The sequence below is a fragment of the Cervus canadensis genome, chromosome 1 (assembly GCF_019320065.1).
Source record: "Cervus canadensis isolate Bull #8, Minnesota chromosome 1, ASM1932006v1, whole genome shotgun sequence".
NCBI classification, from domain to species: Eukaryota; Metazoa; Chordata; class Mammalia; order Artiodactyla; family Cervidae; genus Cervus; species Cervus canadensis.
The window spans coordinates 112,671,551-112,697,186 of NC_057386.1; the positions used below are offsets into that span (position 1 = coordinate 112,671,551).

Genomic DNA, 25,636 nt, shown 5'->3' on the forward strand with positions numbered 1-25,636 from the left:
AGGAGGAGGTGCAGTGAGTTTTTGCCAGGCCTGCAAGGCAGGGTGAACCCTGTTTGGAGTGTGCAGCACAAGCTGAGGCTCGGAATGTGGGGCAGCTGCCAGCGGAGGGGAAAGGTAGGGAGGGCAGCACAGTTGGAATGTCGAGTATGGGGAGAACTTTGACCCAAACACCCCTAGAAACAGGCTGGAAAGCTGCGAAGGCACCAGACGCTGTGTGGCCGTGGCTGGTGGTGTCACCCCACAGCCAGGGCGGGAAGTTTGCATTGGAGAAAGATGCACCATCCCACTTGTCCAAGGAGGACTCAAGATCATTTTGCCCTGTGCTCTCTTAGGCTCTTGGGTTAAATATTCCACATGGTCTGTTATTTTAGGAGTAAAGGGAACTGTTTAAAAACCTGCTGGACAGTTAAGTCATGTTGAGCATATGCCTTCAACCAAGAAATACTGTACATAGATGGGAGGAGGCTCACTTTCTAGTTTTAGAGAAAACCAGAAAATTAATATTCTGATTTGGTCCAGCAAATGTTGTAAGAACAAGTCAAGTATAAAATATGTGCATTTCCTAGTAATGTCTTTGTGTTGGCAGAAAGTTACCTAGCCGGGATAAACGTTCAGGGAACAAGCAAGGTTTAAGCTGTGCGTAGTCCAAACCAAAATCCCCTCTCTCTAAACTCAGGGCCGGGGCCTGACTCCATGACAGCCTGCGATATGAAATGGCACCGAATGCTCTTCTTACCCTATTCTTTATTAGAAATTGAATATTTTTGTCATGGTATCAATAAAAATAAATAAAAAACAGTAGGAAGCGGTCGTCTCCTTTTTCTGAAGGGCCGACGAGGCTGGGAGGCTTGAGCTGTCTTTACCTGTGGCACAGCTGTCACGGGAGCTCACTGGCCCTCAGTTTAACCAGAGAAAACATGTTTTCTTAAATTGTTTTGGCCTTATAGGGTGTTTTCTTAAATGAAAAATGATCACAGTTAGCATGCCTGACCCCTGTTGGCCTGATCATTTTATGAAGAAGAATAATGTTATACGGCAGAGAAGTCTGGAAAGAATGTCAGCTCGCTTCGGTCACAGATTCTCAGTGACCTCGGAGCATACGCTAAGTCAGTGGAAGGCTAAGTACGTAGATTGTGAGCTGTGGCAGAGGAACCAGTACTTTCTTCGGCATCCACGGGTTTTCACTTCCTTCTTTGGAAGAATCTCGTCTTGGTGGGAAGCATAATTACCCTTGCATATGCCACTTTGGGAAGAGAACGTGTGTCCATAATCACTGAAAGGAAATACCCAGTGTGGTCAGAGTCCATCCTGCCTGGCCCCGTGAGGTTTAGCAGCTGCTGCCAAGTTGCTGCGCAAGGGGGGTGGCCTGGCTGGAATACCAGAGGCGTTGCTGGTTTCTGGATGCGATAGAGAAGGCCACACATTCCTGTGTGTAATGTATCAAAGTGACGCACTGATAGCTCTCCTTAAATGCGTCTCCTGTCCATCCACCGTTTGCATTCCTACTTTAGTTTTTCAGCAAGTAGTATTTGTAATTGGTATGAACTGCAAGGGTTCAAAGAGACAATGGTGAACAGTCTCTCTCCCATCTCTGTTTCTCATGACCTAATTCTCCTTGGAGTTGGCTGGTATTCCAGTTTCCCAGGTACATTTCCAGAGAAAATCTCACCATTTACTTTTGACACGTCTGCCTCTTGCTTCTTGGGGGTACTGAAGGTGTTTCACAGTAGTTGTGGGAAAACTACTTTACCACCTTCATTCTGAACATAGAGCTGATGTTGAGAGTGAAGTTATTTGGGGCAGGGGTGTAATTAGGCCTGTTCAACAATAAAATATTAATTTTACATGATATATCATTGAAATATTTTTATTCCATGTCTCATTTTACTCTTATTATAATCTAGAAAACAGATAAGAGCAAGTATTATAGTCTTATTATTTCCACTTTACAGTTCACAAAACTGAGGTGAAGAGAAAATCAGTGCCTTTCTTTGCCTTACCGCTGATCTGTGGCAGTTAGACGCCAGAGGGTTCCCCTTGTGTTCAGGCTTCTGTCCAGTGTTGTAAGCCTGATTTTAGGGGAATCGATTTCCATTACTATATATTCAGAGTTGTAATGGAATCTGCTATGATTTTAGAAATACTTTTGTCTCTTGCTTTCAATAAAATATTGGAACAAGCAGTATTGTGAGGGCTTATTAAAGACCTATACTAAGAAAGCTATCTCACTATAACCAGTCTCTGAGCCCGCCTCTGTTTCAACATTGTGCTCGGTGCTTTAGGTATGCCATTTAATGCCTGGTGTTCACCTATTTTACATGTGAGGAAACAGAGATACAGAGAGAGGAAATAAATTCCCAGTGGATATGCAACTTGAAAGTGGTAGAACTGGATTTCAAATTCAGTATGTACCTATTTCTGCCAAGAAGTGCTGCCTCCCCAGATTGGATGGCCAGAGCATAAATGATTATTATTTTCATAACAGAGATATTTTCTTTATTTAAAAATCCAGCAAATGCATATGGGTCTTGATTACCAGCAGTTATTAAAAGATGATAAAAGTTCAACTGTCATGCTCTATTTAAAATACCATAGAATATTAAAGATGTAAAAGCTTGCTTCCTGCTTTCAGGATTAATCTGAAGGCATTGAAATAACACAAATAAACTTCAGAACATAACATGATCATGAAACCACACTTGGAAACATGGAATCAGAGAGGTTTGAAGTCCGAGGGGCCCGGGAGGTTATTTAGAGACTCCATCCAAGCCTGAAGTCATCCTTTTCCCTCTGATTCGTGTGTCAGTGATACCATGAGCCTCCCAAGACACCAAACCCGCAGACATGGAGTTCGAGTACATTCCTTCCACTCCTTCATCTCCAGTCTTGTGAGGAGCAGCCTTGCAAACTACATTTAAAGTGGCCTCACTCCTGCACCCCTCCCTCATCCACAGGAAAAGTAATAAGACCACGTCAGTCCTTTATTTCCAGCCCTGCCAACTATGCTTCTCCTGGTTCATATCCTGTCAAATGTGTGCTGAAAATAGGACACCAAACCAGATTCCTGGACCCCAGTCTCTGTGCAGTCCAGGACAACAAGCTCCCTGCTGGCACAAGACCTCTCCTGAACCGTGGCTGTCCTGCTGCTCCCTTGATGGAGGCTGCAGCGCCCCATTCCTGTGTAGTCCCCACCCCATTTGTTACTCAGCCTTCTCACAGCTCTGCTGGTCTTGTCTCCTCCTCCTCATGGACCACGTTCACAGCCAGGGTGTGAAGGAATCTGTCCAGATGCCTTCCTACCACAGGGCATGTGGTAGAGAGGGCCCTGGACTGTGTCATTGTGTGGATGGGGAATCGGAGTCACTGCGGAGGGGCGGGGGTGGTGCCGCATGCAGCAGTGAACACCGCACTTGCAGTGATTCTGCTTCCGGTATGCAGAAATACACTCCTCACACATAGCAACTAAACTCATGGGGAAGAAAAATACCAAGTACCCGATGGTACTAGAGAGTGAACAGAAGCAAACAGATTCTGGAGAGGAGTCATAACATGGAAGAAATGAATGGCATAGAGGATGTGTCCCATTTTTACAGCTTTTAGCCTAAGGTAAGAACGCAGTCAGCAGCCATATTTGGCACTTAGAACTCCGATAAAACATGACATCCTTCTGGTCTGAAGAATCAGATGATCACGTCCAGGGTGACCGCGGCCCATGTATAAACTCTGCCCCATCTATGGCTCACCTCTGAACTGCAAATGAACAGGACAGATTCTAGCTAAAGGTAAAATTGAACTGAGATTTGAATTTGCCACTCAGATAAAATTTTTCGTTTGAATCCAATCAAGTGAATTTCCTGCTTTAAAAAAAAAAAGGAAAATCAATAAATACTCTTCAGAGGAATGTAACAGAATTCACAGCAAGCATAACTTTCACAACACCCTAGATGCACTGAAAAAAAAAATGCTGATGTTGCCATACAAAGAACCAGAAAAATACAGCTCAGTTTTTAAGAGAAAAGATAGTCAACTGATTTTAACCCTGATCTGATTCAGATGTTGGAATTAGCAAGGATTTCAAAGCATTTATAATGATGTTAAATTAACTATGCTCACAGTGAGTGAAAATAAGAGAATAACATTATATTTAAATGTGTAAAATATATAAAAATATATTGTCAAGTATATTTAAAATACACATATAAAGCAAAATTAAAAATATGAAAATATAATTTAGCAGACAGTGAGAAACTTTTAAAGAGAACACAGTGGAAATTCTAAAACTGAAAAATACAGTATCTAAAATTTAAAATTCACTTCATGGTCTTAATAACAGATTGGAGTTGACAAAAGAAAGAGTAAACTTGGATATAGATCAATAGAAAGTATCTAATCTTAAGAAAAGAGAGATAAAAAAAGATTGGAGGAAAAAAAAAGATCCTCACAAATTTGTGGAACAATACCAAAAGATCTAACATGTAATTAGGGTCCAAGGAAAAAAGAAGAGAGAGAGTGAGGTAGAAAAAAATATTTGAAGAACATCCCCAAATTTGGTGGAAGACATAACATTTAAAAATTCAAGAATCTCAGAGAGTAAATAAGATATTTACTTTTGTAAATAAGATAGAGAAAATTCTGAAAGCAGCTCAAATCAACACATTACATAGAAGGAAACAGTGGTTCGAGTGATGTGGATTTCTCGTGCTAAATACATGAAGGTCAGAAGACACCAGGAATGACATCTTTAAAATGTTGGCTGAAGAAATCATTGATCCAGAGTATTAGGAACAGCAAAAAAAAAAAAAATTTAAGAATGAAGGCAAAATAAATATGTTTTCAGATTTTTTTTCAGAAGTTGAATATTGATAATCAGAAGACCTTTACTACAGGAAGTACTAAAAGAAACACTTCTAGTTGAAAGGTTAATGCTGGATGGAAACTTGGATCTTCAGGAAGAAAAGAAGAATGTCAGAAATGGAAAATAAATGGGTAAAAACAAGACCTAGTTTTCCCTTATTTTTTAAAAAGTGCATAAGATTATATAAAACAAACAAAAGTCAGACTGTCCTATGATATTTCTAATGGAGATAACTGAGATACATATCATAATTATATAGTGAAAATTAGAGGTGGTGTTAAATGGACTCTTTGTGTGATACTTTGAAAAGTTAAGGATGTACGTTCTAATCCCCAACCAACCACTGTACACAACTGTCAGGCTAAAAAGCCAATATAAATTAAAATGGAATTCTAGAAAGCAGATAATCCCAAAGGAGGTAGGAAATGGGGAAAATCTCACAGGGGACAAACAAAATAATAAAACACTAGATTTTAATCCAGCATATTAGTACTTTCATTAAATATTAAGGAATTAAATACTCCAACTAAAGGACAGGCATTGTCAAAATAAATTTTTAGAAAAGCAGAGTCAAAATATCTGCTGTTTATAAATAGGTTGAAAGTAAATGCATGGAAAAAGATATACCATGCAAAAGGTAAGCCTGAAGAAAGATGAAGTACCTTCAATCGGGTAAAATAGACTTCAGGACAGAGTATTACCAAAGATAAAGAAGGACATTTCTTAATGATAAAAGGATCAATTGACCCAAAATACAGAAAAGTCAAATGTAATCATAATGACAAAGTTTCAAATTACATAAAATTTAATAAAGGGAGAAATACACATTTCTGCAATTGTATTTGGCAATTTTAACACTGCTTTTTATTGATAAACTATTAGAATTTGATAGAACAATTAGAAAAAACAAAAACCAAAAAACAAGAAGCATAGATGATACAAAAGCACGAATCGGCTCAGGCCCGTGGTGCCGGCAGGATGGGCAAGTGTCGCGTCTTCGTGCTGCCAGGAAGCCCCGTAGCCACCGACGAGCCCAGAAGTGGCGTGATGAACAGCACAAGAAGGCCCGTTCGGGCACAGCCCTGGGGGCCAGCCCTTCTGGCGGCGCCTCTCACGCCAAGGGAATTGTGCTGGAAAAAGTAGGAGTTGAAGCCAAACAGCCAAGTTCTGCCATCAGGAAGTGTGTCAGGGTTCAGCTAATCAAGAATGGCAAAAAAATCACTGCTTTTGTACCCAATGATGGTTGCTTGAATTTTATTGAGGAAAATGATGAAGTTCTGGTTGCTGGATTTGGTCGCAAAGGTCATGCTGTTGGTGACATTCCTGGAGTCCGCTTTAAGGTTGTCAAAGTAGCCAATGTCTCTCTTTTGGCTTTATACAAAGTCAAGAAGGAAAGACCAAGATCATAAATTTTGATGATGAAAGCATGATAGTAATAAATTTTCATATACAAAAAAAAAAAAAAAACAAACCCACAAATCATCTTGACCTAATTATATTTGTAGAACACTGCATCCCCAGGGCTCCCCAATGGCTAGTCAGGGAAAGAATCTGCCTGAAGTGCAGGAGACACAGGAGATGTAGGTTTGATCTCTGGGTCAGGAAGATCCCCTGGAGAAGGAAATGGCAACCCATTCCAGTATTCTTGCTTGAAAAATCCCATGGACAGAGGAGCTTGGCGGGCTACAGTCCACGGGGTCACAAAGCATTGAACGTGAATGAGCAACTAAGCGTGCACACACGTACATTCCCAAACTGAAGAATATAGGCATGCCTTATTTTATTACGTTTTGCTTTATTGCACTTCAAAGCTACTGTATTTTTTACAAATTGAAGATTTGTGGCAACTGCATTGAGCAAGTCTATTGTTATTTTTTCCAACAGCATTTGCATACTTTGTGTCTCTGTGTCACACTTGGGTAATTCTCAGCAATTTTTTTCATTATTATTTGTTGTATTAATCTGTGGTCAGAAGGCAATGGCAACTCACTCCAGTACTCTTGCCTGGAAAATCCCATGGACGGAGGAGCCTGGTAGGCTGCGGTCCATGGGGTTGCTAAGAGTTGGACATGACTGAGCGACTTCACTTTCCCTTTTCACTCTCATGCATTGGAGAAGGAAATGGCAGCCCACTCCAGTGTTCTTACCTGGAGAATCCCAGGAGAGGGGAGGCTGGTGGGCTGCCATTTATGGGGTCACACAGAATTGGGACACGACTGAAGCGACTTAGCAGCAGCAGCAGCAGTGATCTTTGATGTCACTACTGTAACTGTTTTGAAGCATTGTCTATTTTAAGAAGTTGCCACAGTCATGGCAGTAACTACACCCCGAGCATTCAGCAGCCATCAACATTGAGGCAAGACCTTTTACCAGCAAAAAGATTATGACTCATTGAAGGCTCAGACAATGGTTAGTATTTTTTAGCAATAAAATTTTTTTTTGCAATAAAATATTTTTTAACTAAGGTATGTACATTGTTTAGATATGATGCTATTGGACACTTGATAGACTACAGTATAGTATAAATGTAACTTTTTAATGCAATGGGAAACCAAAAAATATATGTGGGTCAGTTGATTGAGATAGTTGCTTTATTGTGTTGGTCTGGAACTGAACCTGCACTATATCCAAGGTCTGCCTGTACATATTCTTTTCAAGTGCCTATGACACATTCAACAAAGTAGACCATAAAATAAATCTCAGCAAACTAAAAATGGTTGAAATACTACATAGAGTATGTGTTCTGACCTCAGATAATTGGAAATTAAACACACTTTTAAATAATCTATATAGGTCAAAGAAGATAACAAAGAGGAAATTTAAAAATATTTCTAATAAATAACAATGAAAATAAATATATCAGAGTTTACAATATGTAGCTAAACATACATGGAGGGACATTTATAGCTTTAAATGTTTATATTGGAAAAAGAAATAAAATCAGTGACCTAAATTTGCATCTAAAGAAGCTAGGGAAAAAAGAGCATTGTAGAAAGAAGGAAATAGCAAGGATAAAAGAAAGATCAATGGAAGAGAAACATGAAAATGTATAGAAAACACACAAAACTAAAACGTGCTTCTTTGAGAAGAGCAAACAGTCTCAGGTGAGACTGGCTAAGAAGAACTAGAACACAGATTATGGATGTAAGAGCTGAAAGGAGCATTGTTGCTGCAGATCCTATGGACACCGAAGGATAAGAGAATAATATTAGGCACAACTTCATACCAATTAGTTCAGCTACAATGAAATGGAAAAATTCCTTGAAAAATACATTTTGCAGAAACCAACAGTAGATGAAACAATATATGAATAGCCCTACATCTATTAGAGAAATTTAATTCAATAAAAAAACTATTTAATGACAATAGCAAACTCACTTAAAGCCTGGATGGTTTCACTGATTAATTCTATTAAATACTTAAGAAAAAACTCACAATTTTACACACAAAAAGTTACATGAATGGCAATGTGCACATCAAAAGAATTTTTTTTTTTTTTTTACTGTCGTTAGTCATCAAGGAAAGTTGGTTTAACTCACAAAAGGATACCATTACATTCCCACCAATATGGGTAAAATTAAAAGACTGACAACACAAATGTTGGTAAGGATATAGAACAACAGGAACACTCATGTATTATTGGAGTGGCTGTAACTATATGGGAAAAGTTCTAAAAGTTTTTATGAAACGAAACATATATCTACCCTGTGGGCCAGCAATTTTACTCCTAGGTATTTACCCAAGAGAAATGATAACATATGTCCACAAAAAGAATTCTACATGAATGTTATTAGCAGATTTATTCATAATATCCTCAAACTAGAAACAGTTTCAGTGTCTGTCAATAGAATGATTAAGCAAACTGTGCTGTAGTTGTACAATGGAATGGTGAAGTGAAGTGAAGTCGCTCAGTCGTGTCTGACTCTTTGCGACCCCATGGACTGTAGCCTACCAGGCTCCTCCGTCCATGGGATTTTCCAGGCAAGAGTACTGGAGTGGCTTGCCATTTCCTTCTTCGGAGATCTTCCTCTTCTGTTGATCTTCCTGACCCAGGGATCAAACCTGGGTCCTCCCGCATTGTAGGCAGACGCTTTACCATCTGAGCCATCAGGGACCCAACAATAAAAAGCAACAAACTGGGAGTACAAATAGCAGGACAGATGAATCTCAGAAATACTCTGCTGAGTGAAAGGGGCCTTGTACAATAGAATGTATACTATATGACTCCATTTGTACAAAGTTCTAGAACAGGCTTACTTAACCCGCAGTGGGAAAAAAGTCAGAAGAGCAGCTGCCTCTGGGGTGGGAAGGGCAAAGATTGACTAGGAAGAATCATGAAGGAACTTTCTAAGTAAAAATAATGTTCTGTATCTTGATTGGGTTTTTGAATACAAGTGCATGCTTTTGTCAGAAGTCAGTGAATGCATAATGAAGATTTGTATAGTTCATTTCATATATTTGTTTTTATTTTTACTGTATATAAATTTCACATTAAAAACTGTAAACAAATAATTGTGCTAATAATTATGCCTTCTGAAGTATTGAGGGGAACTTTAATAAAGCCTGTAAATTTATTTTGAATTGAATCCAAAATTCAAAATGAATTGAATGGAAAGAGAGAAAAATAGTTGAATAGATATGTGATGAAGCAAGTTTATTAAAATGTTAATCTAGGCAGTAAGTATTTGGGTATTCACTATAAAAATTCTTTCAACTTTTCTATATGTTTAATTCTTTCATAATTACATTTTGGGAAAATGTACTAAGTGCAGCATGGACATATGGACCTTAAAAATTAGAGTGGAAAAATGAGAAAGAGAATGAAGTGTATAAAATGATACTGTTAATATGATTAAAATACCTATATCCAGATTTGGAGGAAGAAGTTCAGGCAAAATGAAATACAACAAACACATTAGAACAGTTGCCAATGGGAAAGGAAATGTGACTGGGGTCTTCTCGGGATGATGGGATGAGTGACAGGTGAGTGCTGGGTAGGTAGGCTTTGCGTGGGCAAGTGGTGATGGTGGGGAGAGAAGGGCCAAGGGTAGATGGAGGATGGTGAAGCACTGTTGTTGTTCAGTCACTAAGCTGTGTCCTACTCTTTGTGACTGCATGGACTGCAGTGCACCAGGCTTGCCTGTCCTTGATGAGTCAGATCTTGACCTTGTCAGTTGCTAACTGTGCCATTTTAGACAAGTTGTTTAACATTCTTCAGACTCACTTTTCCCATCTGTAAAATGGAGATTATGATGTCTACTTCACAGAGTTGTTGTGAGTTAAAACCAGATCGTATCCAGGAAGTTCCTAGCACACAGCCCCAAATCTATGTAGACTAAAGTCTGGCATCCTTTCCTTGTCTTTCCATTCATCTCAATCCTTGGTGTCCTTCAAGGGGTATACCTTGTCTAAGTCTACAGAATCATGCCTCTTGCTGTTTTCCAGGGGCCATTGGCATTTGCATACCATTCCTTTCTGTCCAACTTTGTCTCACATGTGTAGAGTTGCTTTGTGTGTATCTGTCTGTCTTATCTCTTCACTCATCATCCCGTAGCTGCTTGAGGACTCAGCATAGCTTTGAGTGTCCCTCTGCTGAGTTGTCACCCAGCGCTGCTGTTGTGTAGTCTCTTGTATGTCTCTCTCCTGACCAGAAAGGCAGGGACAGGGTCTGCCTGACTCCCTGTTTGCCTTCTCGTGGAAGGGGCTCAGCAGGTGTTTGCTGAGTGAATGAGAGAATAGAGTTACCTTTTTGTCACTGCGCTTTTCACTCAGTGCTGTCTGGTCAGCACACTGATTTATCTTTGCTCTTATTCACCGTCAGACTTGCTGAACTTACCCACACACACCAATGTGATCATATGAGCCCAGCCAAGATCTGCTGCTGGATGTGGTTCCAGAACCCCACTGAACTCAAAGACAGGGACCGTAATAAAGACAAGGACTGTAGTAAGATGTTCTCTTTACTGTGGCTGTTGTTTTCAGCTATTCTGTTAAACTGTGAATAACATTTTAGAGCTGGAAGTGCTCTTAGATTTTTTATACTCAAACCCTTGAATTCTAAATGTAGATGAAAGGATCTAAAGCCAGTGGGCTTAGTGGGAGTGCCTTCATGGAGGAGGCAAATATTAGGCAGTTTATTGGTGGGGAGAGATGTGGGTTGTCTAAAGAGAGGGTGGGACATTCCAAGGGTGTAGAGTGATGTGAGCTGGGAGCTGGTGATGGCTGCAGGCATGCGCTAGAGGGGAGCCCACAGTGGGACGTTGGTCCCACATCAGGATTGTCACGTGACTTAAAGGGGTCAAGATGGCTAGTGATCGAGTTGGAAGCCATTACCCTCTCTGCTCTGTCTTTGCAACAGCCTTATCTCATCCTTGATTTGGTTCTGACCTCTGCTTCCTTTCATTTGGGCCAAAGACAGGCTCAATTCCTGATTTTAAAATGAAATCCAAATAACCCATTTGGAATCCTGTATTTCAACCCAGAAGTGTTGGTTTTGCATTGTGTCTGGTGCAGATGGAGGCCAGCTGAAATGGTCCAGAACCCAGGCAGCAATGTAGCACAGCCTAATATTTCCTTGTCTTCAAATCAGTCCAAGCTATTCATTCGGAGGCCTCATTTCAGCCAGTGGTCTGCTGCCCGCAGGACCATCCTGGGATCACCAGGGACTTCCCTTTGGTCCATCTCATCATTCCTTCTCCATTCCTGCCTTTGCCATATTTCTAGTGCCTGTGGAAACCAGCTGAGGAAACCAGCCTCTTTATTTTCTCTCAGGGAGGGCTGGATACCTAGCATATATGCCCCTGTCTTCTCCTAAATGGGTCCCTGTGCTATTTTCCTAACTCAGATTGTCCCCTTTAAGAGGAAAAAGTACTAAGCATTTGTATAAGCCTTCCTCTGGTTAAGAAGCATCCAGTTAACATATACCTTCAAAAGAATTATTTCACTGTATTCTAAAAACCTTAAAAGCTGAACCGTCAGCCAAGAGGCATTCCTTTTTTCTCCAAAAGGTACCAGTGAGTACTTTCTTCAGGCAAAAGCTGTCTCTTCAGAAGACCTTGCCTCTTTTTCTCCTAGGGACTCTTTGCCCATCCTTCCTTTTCTCATCACTGAAAAATAAAGGCATGTAGCTGCACCAGTCACTGCCTTTCTGGATTGCAGGGCCCCTGGAGTCCGTGCATGTGGAGCAGGTGATCTGTGGGACACTTCAGGGTGAGGCAGGGAGAGGCCACACTTCAGGGTCCCAGGAATTCCACTTAATGGGCAACAGCATTTCTCCATTTAACGTTGCTTCATAATTCATGTAATAAAAATAGCTCTGGAGAAATCTAAGCTGTTATTATCCTATGTCTTTGAATTTGGATTTGCTGATATTCCATCCTGAGTCTTAATGGTGGAGGTTATTGCATTTTGTCACTTTTCATGATACACGTAGTAAACCCTGGATTCAGAGGTGGCAGTTCTCAACCCTATCCTGTCTTAAATGGAAGCGACTTTCCTTATTTGGTTTCTCAGCAGCCACTATCGAGTTACGCATCTTTAAGGTTTTTTTTTTAAAAAAAGCAGACCACCAGCAGAATAATTTGGATCTGTGTAGCTTCTGTTCAGATGCCCAGTGGGAGAAGATAGGCCCCCCTGATCCAGAGGGGCGGTGGATGAAGCCTCTGCCTCCCACAGCTCACTAAGGCCCAAGCCCCTGTTCTCAAGCCTGACACAGCAGAAGCCATTTCATTCTTTGCGTTTCTTTGTGACCAGCATGCCTATACATTCTCTGCGCTCTGTAGCTAGCACCACAAGCTTTTACTCCTGTTCCTACCCTGTTGTAAACCTGGAAACAAATATTTAGCTGGCTGAGGAGTGCCGTCTCCATGAGTGCTCGCCCTCTGGGGGCTGCTGCACACACAGCGCGCCTGCCTGGTCCTCTCACGCCGTACAGGACATATAACATATTTACGTCTCGCGTAACCATAGAAACCTGTTGTGTCAGAGAAGACTTTATGATTTTGCTGCTCTCTGGAAAGAGATGAATAAAGCCACAGGGCAACCTGCCACCTCTTATTTAGTTACTTTGTAATCGTTTAGCAATTAAGACTGCAGAACATATTTACTATAATTTTCACATCTGTAGACATTTTATAGAGTATTGAATATACATAAAGAAAAACACTTGAGACATTATTTTAGAAACCCCATAGCCAACTCAGTTTTTTTTTTTTTTTTTGGGTATTACACGATTTGTATTTCATTCATTATTCTAAAAATGGCTGGGTCCTTTTTTTTCCCCTGCTGTAATGTTTCCTTTAGAGAATTCCTGGCATAAGGAATCCTTACATTTTGTTATGCTGGCTATTCAAGAGGGCTATGGAAAGAACCCCAGTTTGGGACTTGGAAAGAATTGGATGTACTGCCCTGTTTGAATCAGGGCTCTTCTACTTACTGGCTAGGCTTCCTGGGGCAAGTGACAGAATCTCACAGAGCTTTTAGGGGCTTTTGACAAAAACCTGTGAAATGAGCATAATAATATCTTCTTTGATAGATGATCATGATGAAGGCAATAACATAGGGAAAATATCTGGCATGTGATAAAGGGTCACTATCTGGCACTGTTTTCATTTCTCTTATTCCTAACTGTTGTGTCTTTTGATTTAATGTGAAATGTACCACAAGTACGTTCTGATGCTCACAAAAGCTTGTTTTGTTTAGCGCATATATGATACTTCATACTTATCAAAGGCTTTACAAATATTTATTAATTATAAAACCCCCAAGGGAGCTGAGGAACACAAATTTCATCTCTTTTCCAATTAATTCTGCACCTTTCCATTTGGCAAATACATGTGTTTCAAGTCTTTTAATAGAGCAAGGAACCCCCTTGGCTCTTTTGTCTATGCCTTGGATTGTTTAAAGGAATTATCCACGGTGTCATGGAAGCTTGAGTTAGCTGCTAGATGGCTTGAGCGACCCCTGCTGGCTGGCTGCAAAATCAGAAGCGCCCAACCAGCCAAAGCTGCACCCTCACTCCCAGGCCTTTTGAGAATTGGCCATGGACTGTATGGACTATGGGTGGTAGGGTATAATCATGGCTGTGAAGGCATGGAGTTTACTCTTATTGTTATTATTTTCTTTATTATTGTTATTTAAATGGAGGTATTAGAATGCAGGGGACGTTTCCCACCAGCTAATAACCATTTAAGTTTCATTTGGGGGCTTTCACGATTTGACAACAGCTTTTCAAAATCCCGAGCTGTTAGACCCCCTACTGGGTTAATGTGGCAGAAAAAGACGAGAAGGACCCCGCCAGCGGCTTTTTGTACGGCACTGTATCGCGGGCATCTGGATAGAGGAGGGGAAACAGATCCTTTTAGAAAATCCAATTAGACAGAGAAGGAAATACACTTTGCTTAGAGGGAAGGGTGGGGGAGACTGGTTCTCCCCTCGAGGTCAAAGACTTCGATATTAACAAAGGAAAATCCTATATCACTTTAACTTGTTTCAGAAAACCTGTGTTTCTCCTCAGGAAACAAACACTGCAAGTGAACCGGAAACTGTCCACCCAGAGTTCAGTTGAGACAGTACCAAGCGTGCTTGTGACATTAGAAATCATCACAGAAGTCACCAGACAGGTCCCTTCAGCTTGTCTCTGTTTTCATTAAGCGGTCTTGACAGAGGATCTCGGGAATAGGGGGTGATTGTAGAAGCGATTTTAGAAGCTTTTAGAGACTATGCACCACATGAAAAAGAACTCCCCTCCCGTGGCCTTTGCCCAGCAGATGGCCATGCCTTGACCTTCTCTGTCCCCTGTCTCGGTGCTCAGACCTATTAAGTAGATTCGGTTTGGTAGCTTTTGGTGACATTCTTTGTGTAGAAATTTCAAATGCGTGCAATTTACCTAGATTTAAAGGCTTATAAATAAAACTACCACACATGCATGAGACAAGTGCTCCGGCCTGGTGCACTGGGAAGACCCAGAGGAATCGGGTGGAGTGGGAGGTGGGAGGGGGGATCGGGATGGGGAATACATGTAAATCCATGGCTGATTCATATCAATGTATGACAAAACCCACTGGAAAAAAAAAATAAAAAAAAAGAAGAGGAGATTACACAATTTAAAAAAAAAAAAAAAAACTACCACACAGTCCCTCTGGTTTTCCTCATTAAGGGGACCATGTTGTATTGAAATATGCATTTTTATGGCGACATATCAGGGCTGGGTGCCTTTGTCACAGTTCTGAGGGGCTCTTTCACAGCGTCTCATGCAGGTCTCCCTTTACAAAAACAGACACAGTAGGAGCTTTGCTATAATAGTCTCATTATCCTAAACCTCATCTCTTTTCATTTGTTAGAGGATTCATTCGGCTTTTTCATATAATTTGTATTAGTGCAGTTGTAGAGAACGGAAGTCTTTAAAGACTGACTCGAGCAGTTGCAGGAATGCAGGAAAAAAAGGAATGCCCAGGCTCCACCGTTCACCTTCCTGCATCAGTCCCTCCATGCACACGTGCTCCTAGATGGTATGTAGGGCACTCACCATGGATGCAGATGTCCCCTCCACAGACCTTCTTAGCTTTTAGTGGACAAGGGAAATGGACCTCATGGGGATCTTCAAAAACATTTTCATTATAATAGCCTGTTCTCCACAAGACATAGGATCAAATGAAGAGGGGAAAAAAAAAAAAGCATGCCTGGTGTATGGGAGGGGCTGCTGCTCAGAGGCTGAGGTCTGGAAGCACCTCTGTGGACTCTGGGCTTCACAGTCCCCACCTGCCTTTAGAAGATGTCCCTGGATCAGGCAGCTTCTGAGCTCTTGGAGGCTGGGATGGGGACGTGATGAGGCATAGGCCTGAATTTGCACCCCCTGGCTCCTGAGTCCAGTTCTGCTGCTTAGGGTTAGTTGGACAGGTGCCTGCACTCCTCTGAGTTTCCCTCAGCATCGGCCCCGGCGTTCAGTTACTGCCTCCTGCTGTGGATAGTAACACATCCCAGCTCTGCTGCCTTTTGGATTGGGAACTGGGGTACCCTGTGGATGAGAATGGATACCTTATTTCAGATGCCTGGGGAAGGTCCCAGAGCCACTCCCCTGATAAAATGCTTTGTCTGCACACACCCTGACTTACCCTCACACCTACAGCTCTCCCATGACACGTTCACCTTGCACAGTGACATGCATACTACACTCACCTCCTTCCCTCGCCACCACACTCCTCACTACCCTTACACACCACATGACAAAGTGAAGCAGGGCCATCGTGAGCCCTTGGACAGCCCCCAACCAGTGTGAGGCACCTGGGAGACAGGTGGTGACCAGGATGGGGGAGTCTCCCTGAGTCTCTCTGATGTGGGGCTTTGGCTGTTTCCACTTCCCTGGTGGCCCAGGTGGTAAAGAATCTGTCTGCAATGCAGGAGATAGAAGAGACCCAGGTTTGGTCCCTGGGTCAGGAAGATCCCCTGGAGAAAGGAATGGCTACCCACTCCAGTGTTCTTGCCTGGAGAATTCCACGGACAGAGGAGCCTAGCAGGTTATAGTCCTTAGGGTCACAAAGAGTCCGACACAACTGAGTGACTGACACCTTCAGACGCTGCAACACACAGTGTCCATGTTGGTTGAATGTGTCTTTATTGATGTGACAAAGCCAAATTGATAGTAGAGAGGGTTCCAGAGTCACATTGTCAGGAGAGCTCTCCACTGCCGACACTCTCAGCGGAGATTTCAAAAATGAGAGACCAAGTAATGGGTCCTTCCTGTCAATTACAGTCTTTCCGTCCTCGTGCACAGAGGCTGTTGAGCTAGTGGAAGTGAAACCTCCTAATTTGTTTGATCACTGTGTTTACTGAAGGAAGAAAAGCTAGGAAAAGACCCACGTTCCTCCTCCTAAATAGAGACTAGATAATTCCAGGCTGTGAGCTACTTAGGATTCACAAGTACTTCTGAGTTAAAACTGTACAACTGTCTGGATGCAAAAGGCAAGAGGCTTTTTCTAAACATTCGAATGCTTATTTTAAGAATGCAATTGCAGTGTCGGTTAACCACCAGGGCACCTAACAGAACTTACTGATTTTGTGTGTGTCTTATGTGTAGATTCCTGGCAGGTGAATATAGTCATTTGCCTTCAGACCAACAGATTTGTTCTGTAAATAATAACTGTTAGATAATAGTGTGGATTGCAATCTTGGGATGATACAAGGAAAAGTAATTTCTAGAGTGATATAAGGGCTTCCCTGGTGGGGCTCAGATGGTAAAGAATCCACCTGCAATGCGGGAGACCTAAGTTCGATACCCAGGTCAGGAAGATACCCTGGAGAAGGGAAGGGCAACCCACTCCAGTATTCTTGCCTAGAGAATTCCATGGACAGTGGAGCCTGGGGGCCCCCAATCCATGGGGTCAAAAAAAGTCAGACATAACTGAGCGACTAACACTTTCACTTTCAGAGTGACGTAGAGGAACAACAAATTAAACCTAGTTCCATCCAGTGAGATGAGTCGATGACAGTGACATTGACTTTCTGGTGAGAAGCAGCAGGGCCCCTGGGCAGTTTGACAGTGAGCGCTGCTGCCGAGGGCGGTGGGGGGCGCCAGGGGTGTGGGTGTGAGCCCCTGGATCTGCTCTCAGAGTCTGCGCTGGCTGTACCTCTGGTTGTACTGCGCCCCTGCTGGACCTCACTCACTGGGAAGGGCTTCCTCCCTCTCGTCGCCCTGCCCTCCTGGGTGATGCTGGCACACCTTTCTCTGGTGGCAGCTCACACTCCTCCTTCCCGCTGAGCGTCTGCTGGCCTCTCCTCTGTGTGCCCCACAGCATGGAGCGATGCCCAGGCAACTCGAGCAGCTGTGGGACTGGCTCCCTGCACCAAGGCCACACAGGTCTCCAAGGACACCTCTCAGCCCTCCTCCTCCACTGCCCCCACAGCAGTCCTCTCGGAGGTTCACTTGAACCAAAAAGGGGCATTTATAATAAGGTTATGGGGTCAGAGGGTCCCCTGAAACCCAAGGCGAGCCTAGAATGGGGAAGGAAAGCTGTGGGGAGCCCCGGGCTGCACCGGGCCGCCTGGCCCCACACTGCCCAGCCACCCCCTGTGTGCCTCCTGCGCCGGCCCTCCCTCCGGCTTGCTCCTTCTCCTTGTCCCAGGGTGGGAAGGGCCATCGGAAGCAGCTGCGGTGCCCACACACGGCCTGCAGAGCTGACAACAGCGAGTCACGCCTCGCTCTCCCTGAATTCCTGGGTTTGGATTCTGGGAAAGGAATCTGATTGGCCCGCTTAGAGCTGGTGTCCACCTCTGCTCCAGTCAGCAGTGGGAGCTGTCAGGTACACACTTGGCAGCAGGAACTCGCCCCTGTGGTCCTGTGGGTCAGGGAGAGTTTCTAGAAGTAGAATCATTATGACCAGGGCAGATGCCCTAAGGCTGTCTGCTGCGCCACAGCTTTCTCCCCCCTTGCTCTAAAGCCTCCCATCAGCATCTCTGTTCCCTTGGCTCTTCTCCCTTATGAGATGCCACAGAGCAGGACGCTGCCTCTCCACTGCCGCCTTTCCTTGCTGTCCCTGAAAGGAAGCCCCAGGCTCTTTTCATCTGAAGTTTCACTTATAATCACGATGAAAAAACAGACAGGGACTAGCAAGTAATTCACATGGGGAAATTTCAGAGGTCTTAGAAGTCTTGAGTTCAGAGTCACATGTCTTTGGTTTCTGAGACTCCTGCTAAGTGGCTTCTGGGATAAGTGGGTTTTCAGCTGTTGGCTGACTGGTTGTGCAAAGCCCACTGCCCACGGTGCCTGCCCTCTGTGTCCCTTTTCATGTCTCCAAGACATTCTCTGCCACCCAGCTCTGGACTCCCATAACCCAGGGTGCTGGCACACTCAGACTTGGCCTCGTCACCAGGAAACCCAGAATGACTGTGTGCAGTGGCAGCAAATGAACTAACTCTTGCCTCCTCAAGTTTTTTTTCAGTTGTAAAGAGGTCTTGGGACTCCTCTAGTGGTCAGTGGTTAAAAATCCATCTGCCAATGCAGGGAACACAGGTTTGATCCCTGGTCTGGGAACTAAGATCCCACATACTGCAGGACAGCTAAGCCCGTGCACCACGACTGCTAAGCCCGAGCTTTAGCGCTCTTGAGCTGCAACTACTGAAACCCAAGGACCCTAGAGCCTGTGTTCCACAAGAGAGGCCACGCAGTGAGCAGCCCACACCCTGCAACTAGAGTAGCCCCTGCTCGTCACGACTGGAGAAAACGTATGTGTAGCAGTGAAGACCCCGTGCATCGCAATGAAGACTCATAAATAAATTTTTGTAAAAAAATTTAAAAAGAAGTCTTTGCTTTGAAAGAAGGGGCATTTCCTGCCCTTGAGCTGATTCCATTGGCTCGGGACTAGTGGTACTGGAGCTACCACAGCTACCGACCTGTGCTTCCTGCCACACTAGGAGCTGAACCGGGCTTTCCCCCTTTGTTTCTCGCTTCAGGGTTGCCAGGGGTTGGTCTTTGGAAAGTAACCAGTTATCAGTACAGAAGAGGCCTAGAGATGGGGTAGGGGGTTGAAGAAGGAATGAGTTAGCAGAGGAATGCTGAGACATAAATTAAAGTGTGCTTGTGTGAAGCTTCAGTCACAGCTGTCAGAGGGATGACAGAGAGTGTGTACTTGGAGAGATCAGGAGGCCATGCTTGCAGATGAAAATCCTCTCTGGAGACTGTGGCCAAGCCCTGTCCCCCAGAACAGGACAGCTTGGGCGCCGCTGCGTGGCACTTGATTCATGGGCCGTTTCCATCTCTGGGGAAAGCTGCATGTGAACAGCGTTTTGGAGCTTGCTCTGTGACAGCATGATTTATATTCCCCAGAGCAGGGGAAGGACCGGGCTGCTCAGACACAGGAGCAGATGCTGGCAGGGCAGGTGGGCACCGTGGAGAAGCCACTGCCCACCTACTGGGCCCCCCAGCTCGCCTCTCAGCCCCTTACCAGGACCAGCGCCACCATCCTGCACCTCAGCCCACTTGTACTGGCTTTAGCTTTTGCCTTCACTGTTCTCCATAACCAAAATGACCTAAATCTCAACCTTCCATCCAGCCCCATGCAGGGGACTGGGGCAGGGTCCAGCCAGAACTCTGGCTGCTGGGCAAATGCAAACTCAGGGGCCTGGAACAAGAATGGAGAATGCTGCCTCCCTCGAAGGTTCAACAGTAGAAAGACCCGGGGAGGCAAATCTGATCCAGAATATCCTTAGGCCCAGAGAGCCACTGGGGCGGAGAGGTAGCCCAGGGGGCGGGACAGGTAGGCAGGCCAGGGGTCCAGGGCTGGGCCCACAGGACTGGATGTGGGCAGAATAAGGAGAAAGGTGTTGGCACAGCCCTGGCTTCCCCATTCTGGGCAGCCTCCCATCTCCTCTTCCCCGACCTCGCCACCTGGCCCACACCTTTTCTGTCCTTCCAGGCGCCTGGTGCCTCTTTGCTGAACTGTGGCCACCAGTTTTGTCTGCCAAACTGGCACTTCTCTGCTCTTCCTTCTGTTTGAGATCATGGCCATCAGAAGAGTGGCCAGAACTTGGCCATGTGTCCAAGTTCTCCAGGGACTCTCTCTGCACAATCACAGGCTGTTTATCCGTTCATATTCTCATGTTCAGCCTCCATTTCTTTCTCTCTCGTTCCCAATACTTCATTTAATCTCTATACACATACACGCCACTATGTAATAATTTATTTTTTGTGTTGCAGAGATTAGTTTTCCCACCTCGCACTTCCCTGAGCTTGTCAAGGATAGAGGCTGACTTCATTTGGCGCGATCTAAACCCCAGCTAAGGGCATGGCACACACTGGTTGCACAGTGAATTGTTTTGAGGGTTGGTGGGCCCAATGGCCAGATGGATAAATAAGTAGCACCAAGGTTTATCTTGCTCTTCTGAATTCCTCTCAGGATTTAGTAATAGCAGGATTTAATTTATGTTTTTTAATGAACATAAGATATGTTTCAGTCAGCATCAAAGCAAGAGCAAGAAATCACCCAGTAGTTTGAACAGGGATAGATAGGTACTCTAACAGAGAATTGAATGAAAAGGAATTGGCTAGTAAGAATATTCTAAAGGGTATAGGAAGAGCAGATGTCAGGAGCAGTCACTACCCCGAGGAGGAAGGCCCTACGTCTCCCCACCCTCGCTGAGGACTGAGATCTGGACTTTGTTGGAGAGGCACTGCCATGGCTTACCACAGAGAAGATGCTGCAAGTCCACCCTCAGAATTTGCTGGAACTGTGCTCTTTAGGGTGCTGTGGGAAGCTGTTCACAGGGGGCTGTCCTAATCCACTGCAGAACCACCTAGGGGTGGATACCAGGGCCAGTTGATGGCCACTGGAGGCTGCTGGCTGCTGTGTGCTGTGAAAGTGGGCTTGTGGAGAAGGCACCAGAGCTGCAGGAAGTGGGCCCTGGAGAAGGCGCCCACCCAGCAGGAGCCCTCTGGACGCGCACACCAGAAGCAGGGCGGCAGAGCCGCTTCCTCCTGCCCGTCTCTCGTGCTGCCTACGGACAGTGCTGAGAGCCATGCCCACTGGCAGAGGAGTAATATTTAAAGGGCTGTGACCCATCATCACAGCGCAGGCAAGGCAGAATGAATCCGGAGCATAGAAGCAGTAAATAAGTGAATAACTGGCACACAGCACATTTTATTCTTCTGATGTCATTTCTATAAAATATAATACATGTAAAGATTTGTGTGACCACCACCGTGACCAGGATACAAAATAGTTCTGTAACCCAGAAAACTCCATCTTTTTATCATCATATCCTATACCTCCCTCTGCCACCATCCCCCGGCAACCACTGATCAGCTCTCTGTCAGTAGAGTCTTTTCTTTTGAGAATGTTATATTAAAAGAATCATACAGTATATAACCTTTTAAAACTAGCTTATTTCACTCAGCCTAAAGTTTTTGAGTCTTTCAAGTTACTGACTGTATCAGTAGTTCATTCCTCTTTATTACTGAGTGTTCCACTGTATGGATTTACCATGGTTTGCTTATCCATTCATTTGCTGAAGGCCTTCTGAGTTGGTTCTTGTTTGGGGTAGTTATGACTAGAACTGCTATAAATATTCATGGACAGTTTTTATGTAACATAAATTTCCATTTATTTAGGGTAAATAGGATAAATAAATTCTTTAGGGGTGGAATTGTTGGGTCATATGATAAATATATGTTTCATTTGATAAGAAACTGAAAAGTATTTTCTGTAATGACTATACCATTTTGCATCCACACCAGTCGTATATGAGGGTTCCAGTTGATCTGTCTTGCTAGCACTTGATATTGTCAGCATTTTAAAATTTGAGCCGTTCATATAGATGTATATTAATATCTTGCCATTTCTCTAATGGCAAAATGACATTGAACATTTCTTCATATGCTTATTAGCCATCCTTTTATTTTCTTTGGTGAGAAAGAAAACTGTTAGAAGATTATTCAACTCTCTTGCTCACTTTTCAGATTAAGCTGTATTTTTGTTGTTGTTGAGTTTGAAAGTTCTTTATATATTCTAGATATAAGTCTTTTGACATATACATTGGTTTACAGATATGTGCTTAGTCACTCAGTCACGTCCAACTTTTTGCGACCCCATGGACTGTAGCCTGCCAGGCTTCTCTGTCCATGGGGATTCTCCTGGCAAGAATACTGGAGTGGGTTGCCATGCCTTCCTCCAGGGGATCTTCCCAACTCAGGGATCGAACCTCAGTCTCCCACATTGCAGGTGGATTCTTTACCACCTGAGCCACCAGGGAAGCCCCAATATCTGGTTTACAGATATTTTCTTACAATCCACAGCTTGTCTTTTTCTTCTCTTAACAGTGTCTTTCACAGAGCAAAAGTTTTTAACTTTTATGACATCAACTTTATCGGTTTTTTTCTTTCTAAATCATGCTCTTGGTGAAAGGAGACCAAGAAATATGATCACAAGAATTTTCTCCCTTATTTTCTTCTAACAGTCTCATAGTTTAATATTGTTCTATTTAGATCTGTGATTGATTTTGTGACTTAGTTTTTCTATAAGGTGTAATATTGAGTCTGAAGTTTATTTTACAAGGTTCATTTCTTTGCATGTGGATGTCCAGTTGTTCCCAAGCTATTTATTGAAAAGACTTATTACTCTGTTAAGTCATCTTTGCAATTAACCTTTGTCTAAAGTTAATTGTCCGTATTTGAATGGGTCTAGTTTTAGACTCTGGAGAAGGCAATGGCACCCCACTCCAGTAATCTTGCCTGGAAAATCCCATGGACGGAGGAGCCTGGTAGGCTGCAGTCCATGGGGTCGCTAAGAGTCGGACACGACTGAGAGACTTCACTTTCACTTTTCACTTTCATGCGCTGGAGAAGGAAATGGCAACCCACTCCAGTGTTCTTGCCTGGAGAATCCCAGGGACGGGGGAGCCTGGTGGGCTTCCGTCTATGGGGTCGCACAGAGTTGGACACGACTGAAGTGACTTAGCAGCAGCAGCAGCAGTTTTAGACTCTATTTTATTTCATTTATATATGTTGTTTTTGTTGTTCAGGCACTTAGTCGTGTCCCTACTCTTTGCCACTCCGTGGGCTGCAAGCATGCCAGGCTTCCCTGTCCTTCACTGTCTCTTGGAGTTTGCTCAAACTCATGTCCATTGCATCGGTGATGCCATCCAACTGTCTCATCCTCTGTCATCCCCTTCTCCTCTTGACCTCAGTCTTTCCCAGCATCAGGGTCTTTTCCAGTGGTCTCTGTTGTTTGTCCTTTTACCAGTACAACACCATCTTTGTTACTGTGGCTTTATAGCAGATCTTAAAATCTGGCAGTGTCATTCCTCCAACTTTATTCTGCTTCTTCAAAATTGCTTTACCTGCTCTAGTTCATTTGTCTTTTTATATAAATTTTATTTTTTTATTTTCTTAATATAAATTTTAGAATTAACCTCTGTATAGCTATAAAAATGGCTTGATACTTTGATTGGACTTCTGGTAAACTTGCAGAGTAATTTGGGAATTTAGTCTTAAGATCTGTGAACATGGTATGTTTCTTCATTTGCTTAGATCTTTATCCACGCATCTGTCAGTGGACATTTAGGTTACTTCCATGTCTTGGCTGTTGTAAATAATGCTGCTATGAACATTGGAGTGTGTGTATCCTTTTGAATTAGAGTTTTCATCTTTTTTGTATATATGCCCAAGAGTGGGGTTGTTGGATCGTATGGTAACTCTTCTGTTTTTTAAGGAATCTCCATACTTTTCTTCATAGTGGCTGCACTAATTTACATTCCCACCAGCAGCAGAGGAAGATTTCCTTTTCTCCAAACCCTCTTCAGCATTTATTCTTTGTAGACTTTTTGATGATGGCCATCCTGACCAGTTTGACATGATCCTTCATTGTAGTTTTGATTTGCATTTGTCTAATAATTAGTGATATTGAGTATCTTTTTGTGTGCCTCTTGACAATCTTGTACATCTTCTTTGGAGAAATGTCTTCTTAGGTCTCCTGCTCAGTTTTTGATTGGGTTACTGTTTTATTTTTTTATATTGAGCTGTATGAACTGTTTGTTTATTTTGGAAATTAAGCCCTTGTTGGCCACATCATTTGTAAATATTTTCTCCCAGTCCATAGGTTGTTTTTTCATTTTATTTATGGTTTCCTTTCCTGTGCAAAAGCTTGTAAGTTTGATTATGTCCCCTTTGTGTATTTTTGCTTTTATTTCTTTCACCTTGAGAGACTGACCTAAGAAAACATTGCTACTATTTTTATTAGACAGTGTTTTGCTTATATTCTCTTCTAGGAGTTTTATGATGTCATGCTTTATATTTAAGTCTTTACTCTGCTTTGAGTTTATTTTTGTGTATGGTGTGAGGGAAATTTCTGACTGTTTTGATTTACATACAGTTGTCCAGCTTTCCCAATACTACTTCCTATCTTTTTTCCATTGTATATTTTTACCTCCTTTGTCTAGGCTTAACTGACCATAAATGTATGGGTTTATTTCTGGGCTCTCAGTTCTGTCCCACTGATCCATATGTCTGTTTTTGTGCCAGTACCACACTGTTTTGAATTCTGTAGCTGTGCAGTATTGTCTGAAGTCCAAGAGGGTTATGCCTCCACTTTTGTTCTTTTTCTTCAGGATTGCTTTGGCAATTCTGGGTCTTTTGCTATTCCATATAAATTTTAAGATTATTTGTTCTGGTTCTGTGAAAAATGTCATGAGATAATTTGATAGGGATCACATTAAATTTGTAAATTATTTTGGGTAGTATGGCCATTTTAACAATATTAATTCTTCCAGTCCTAGAGTGTGGTATATCTTTACATTTCTTTGAATCATCTTCAATTTCCTTTATCAGTGTCTCATAATTCTCAGCATGTATGTCTTTTACCTCTTCGGTCAGGTTTATTCCTAGGTGTTTTTGTTTTTGTTTTTTTGATACGATTTTAAAAGGGACTTTTTTTTTTCTTTGTCTTTCTGATATTTCATCATTAGCGTAGAGAAGTACAACAGAGTTCTGTATGTTCATCTTGTATCCTGCTACCCTGCTGAATTTGTTTATCAGTTTTAGTAGTTTTTGTGTGGAGTCTTTCGGATTTTTTATCTAGAGCATCACATCATCTGCACATGATGACAGTTTTACCTCTTCCCTCCAATTTTATTTCTTTTTTTTGGTCTGGATTGCTGTAGCTAAGACTTTCAATATAAGGTTGAACGTAAGTGGTGAGAGTGGGCATCCTTGTCTTGTTCCAGATTTTAGTGGGAAGGTGTTCAGCTTTTCACCATTTACTGTTATATTGGCTGCCGGTTTGTCATAAATAGCTTTTA

General features: G+C 42.9%; 2 protein-coding genes and 1 non-coding gene across 10 annotated transcripts in view; 2 read left to right on the top strand and 1 right to left on the bottom strand.

The window, feature by feature from the left end:
* TTC28 (tetratricopeptide repeat domain 28) overlaps positions 1–25,636 on the top strand; it is a 570,331-nt gene that overhangs the window by 503,670 nt on the left and 41,025 nt on the right. The window lies entirely within an intron of this gene.
* On the top strand, positions 2,845–6,317 carry LOC122442602 (40S ribosomal protein S23-like). Its single transcript, XM_043470456.1, has 2 exons — positions 2,845–2,888; positions 5,670–6,317. Exons 1-2 carry the CDS (start codon positions 2,845–2,847, stop codon positions 6,262–6,264), a joined length of 639 nt encoding a protein of 212 aa, XP_043326391.1. The 3' UTR covers positions 6,265–6,317.
* TRNAC-ACA lies at positions 8,896–8,969 on the bottom strand. Its single transcript has one exon. It is a non-coding gene; the product is annotated as a tRNA-Cys (tRNA).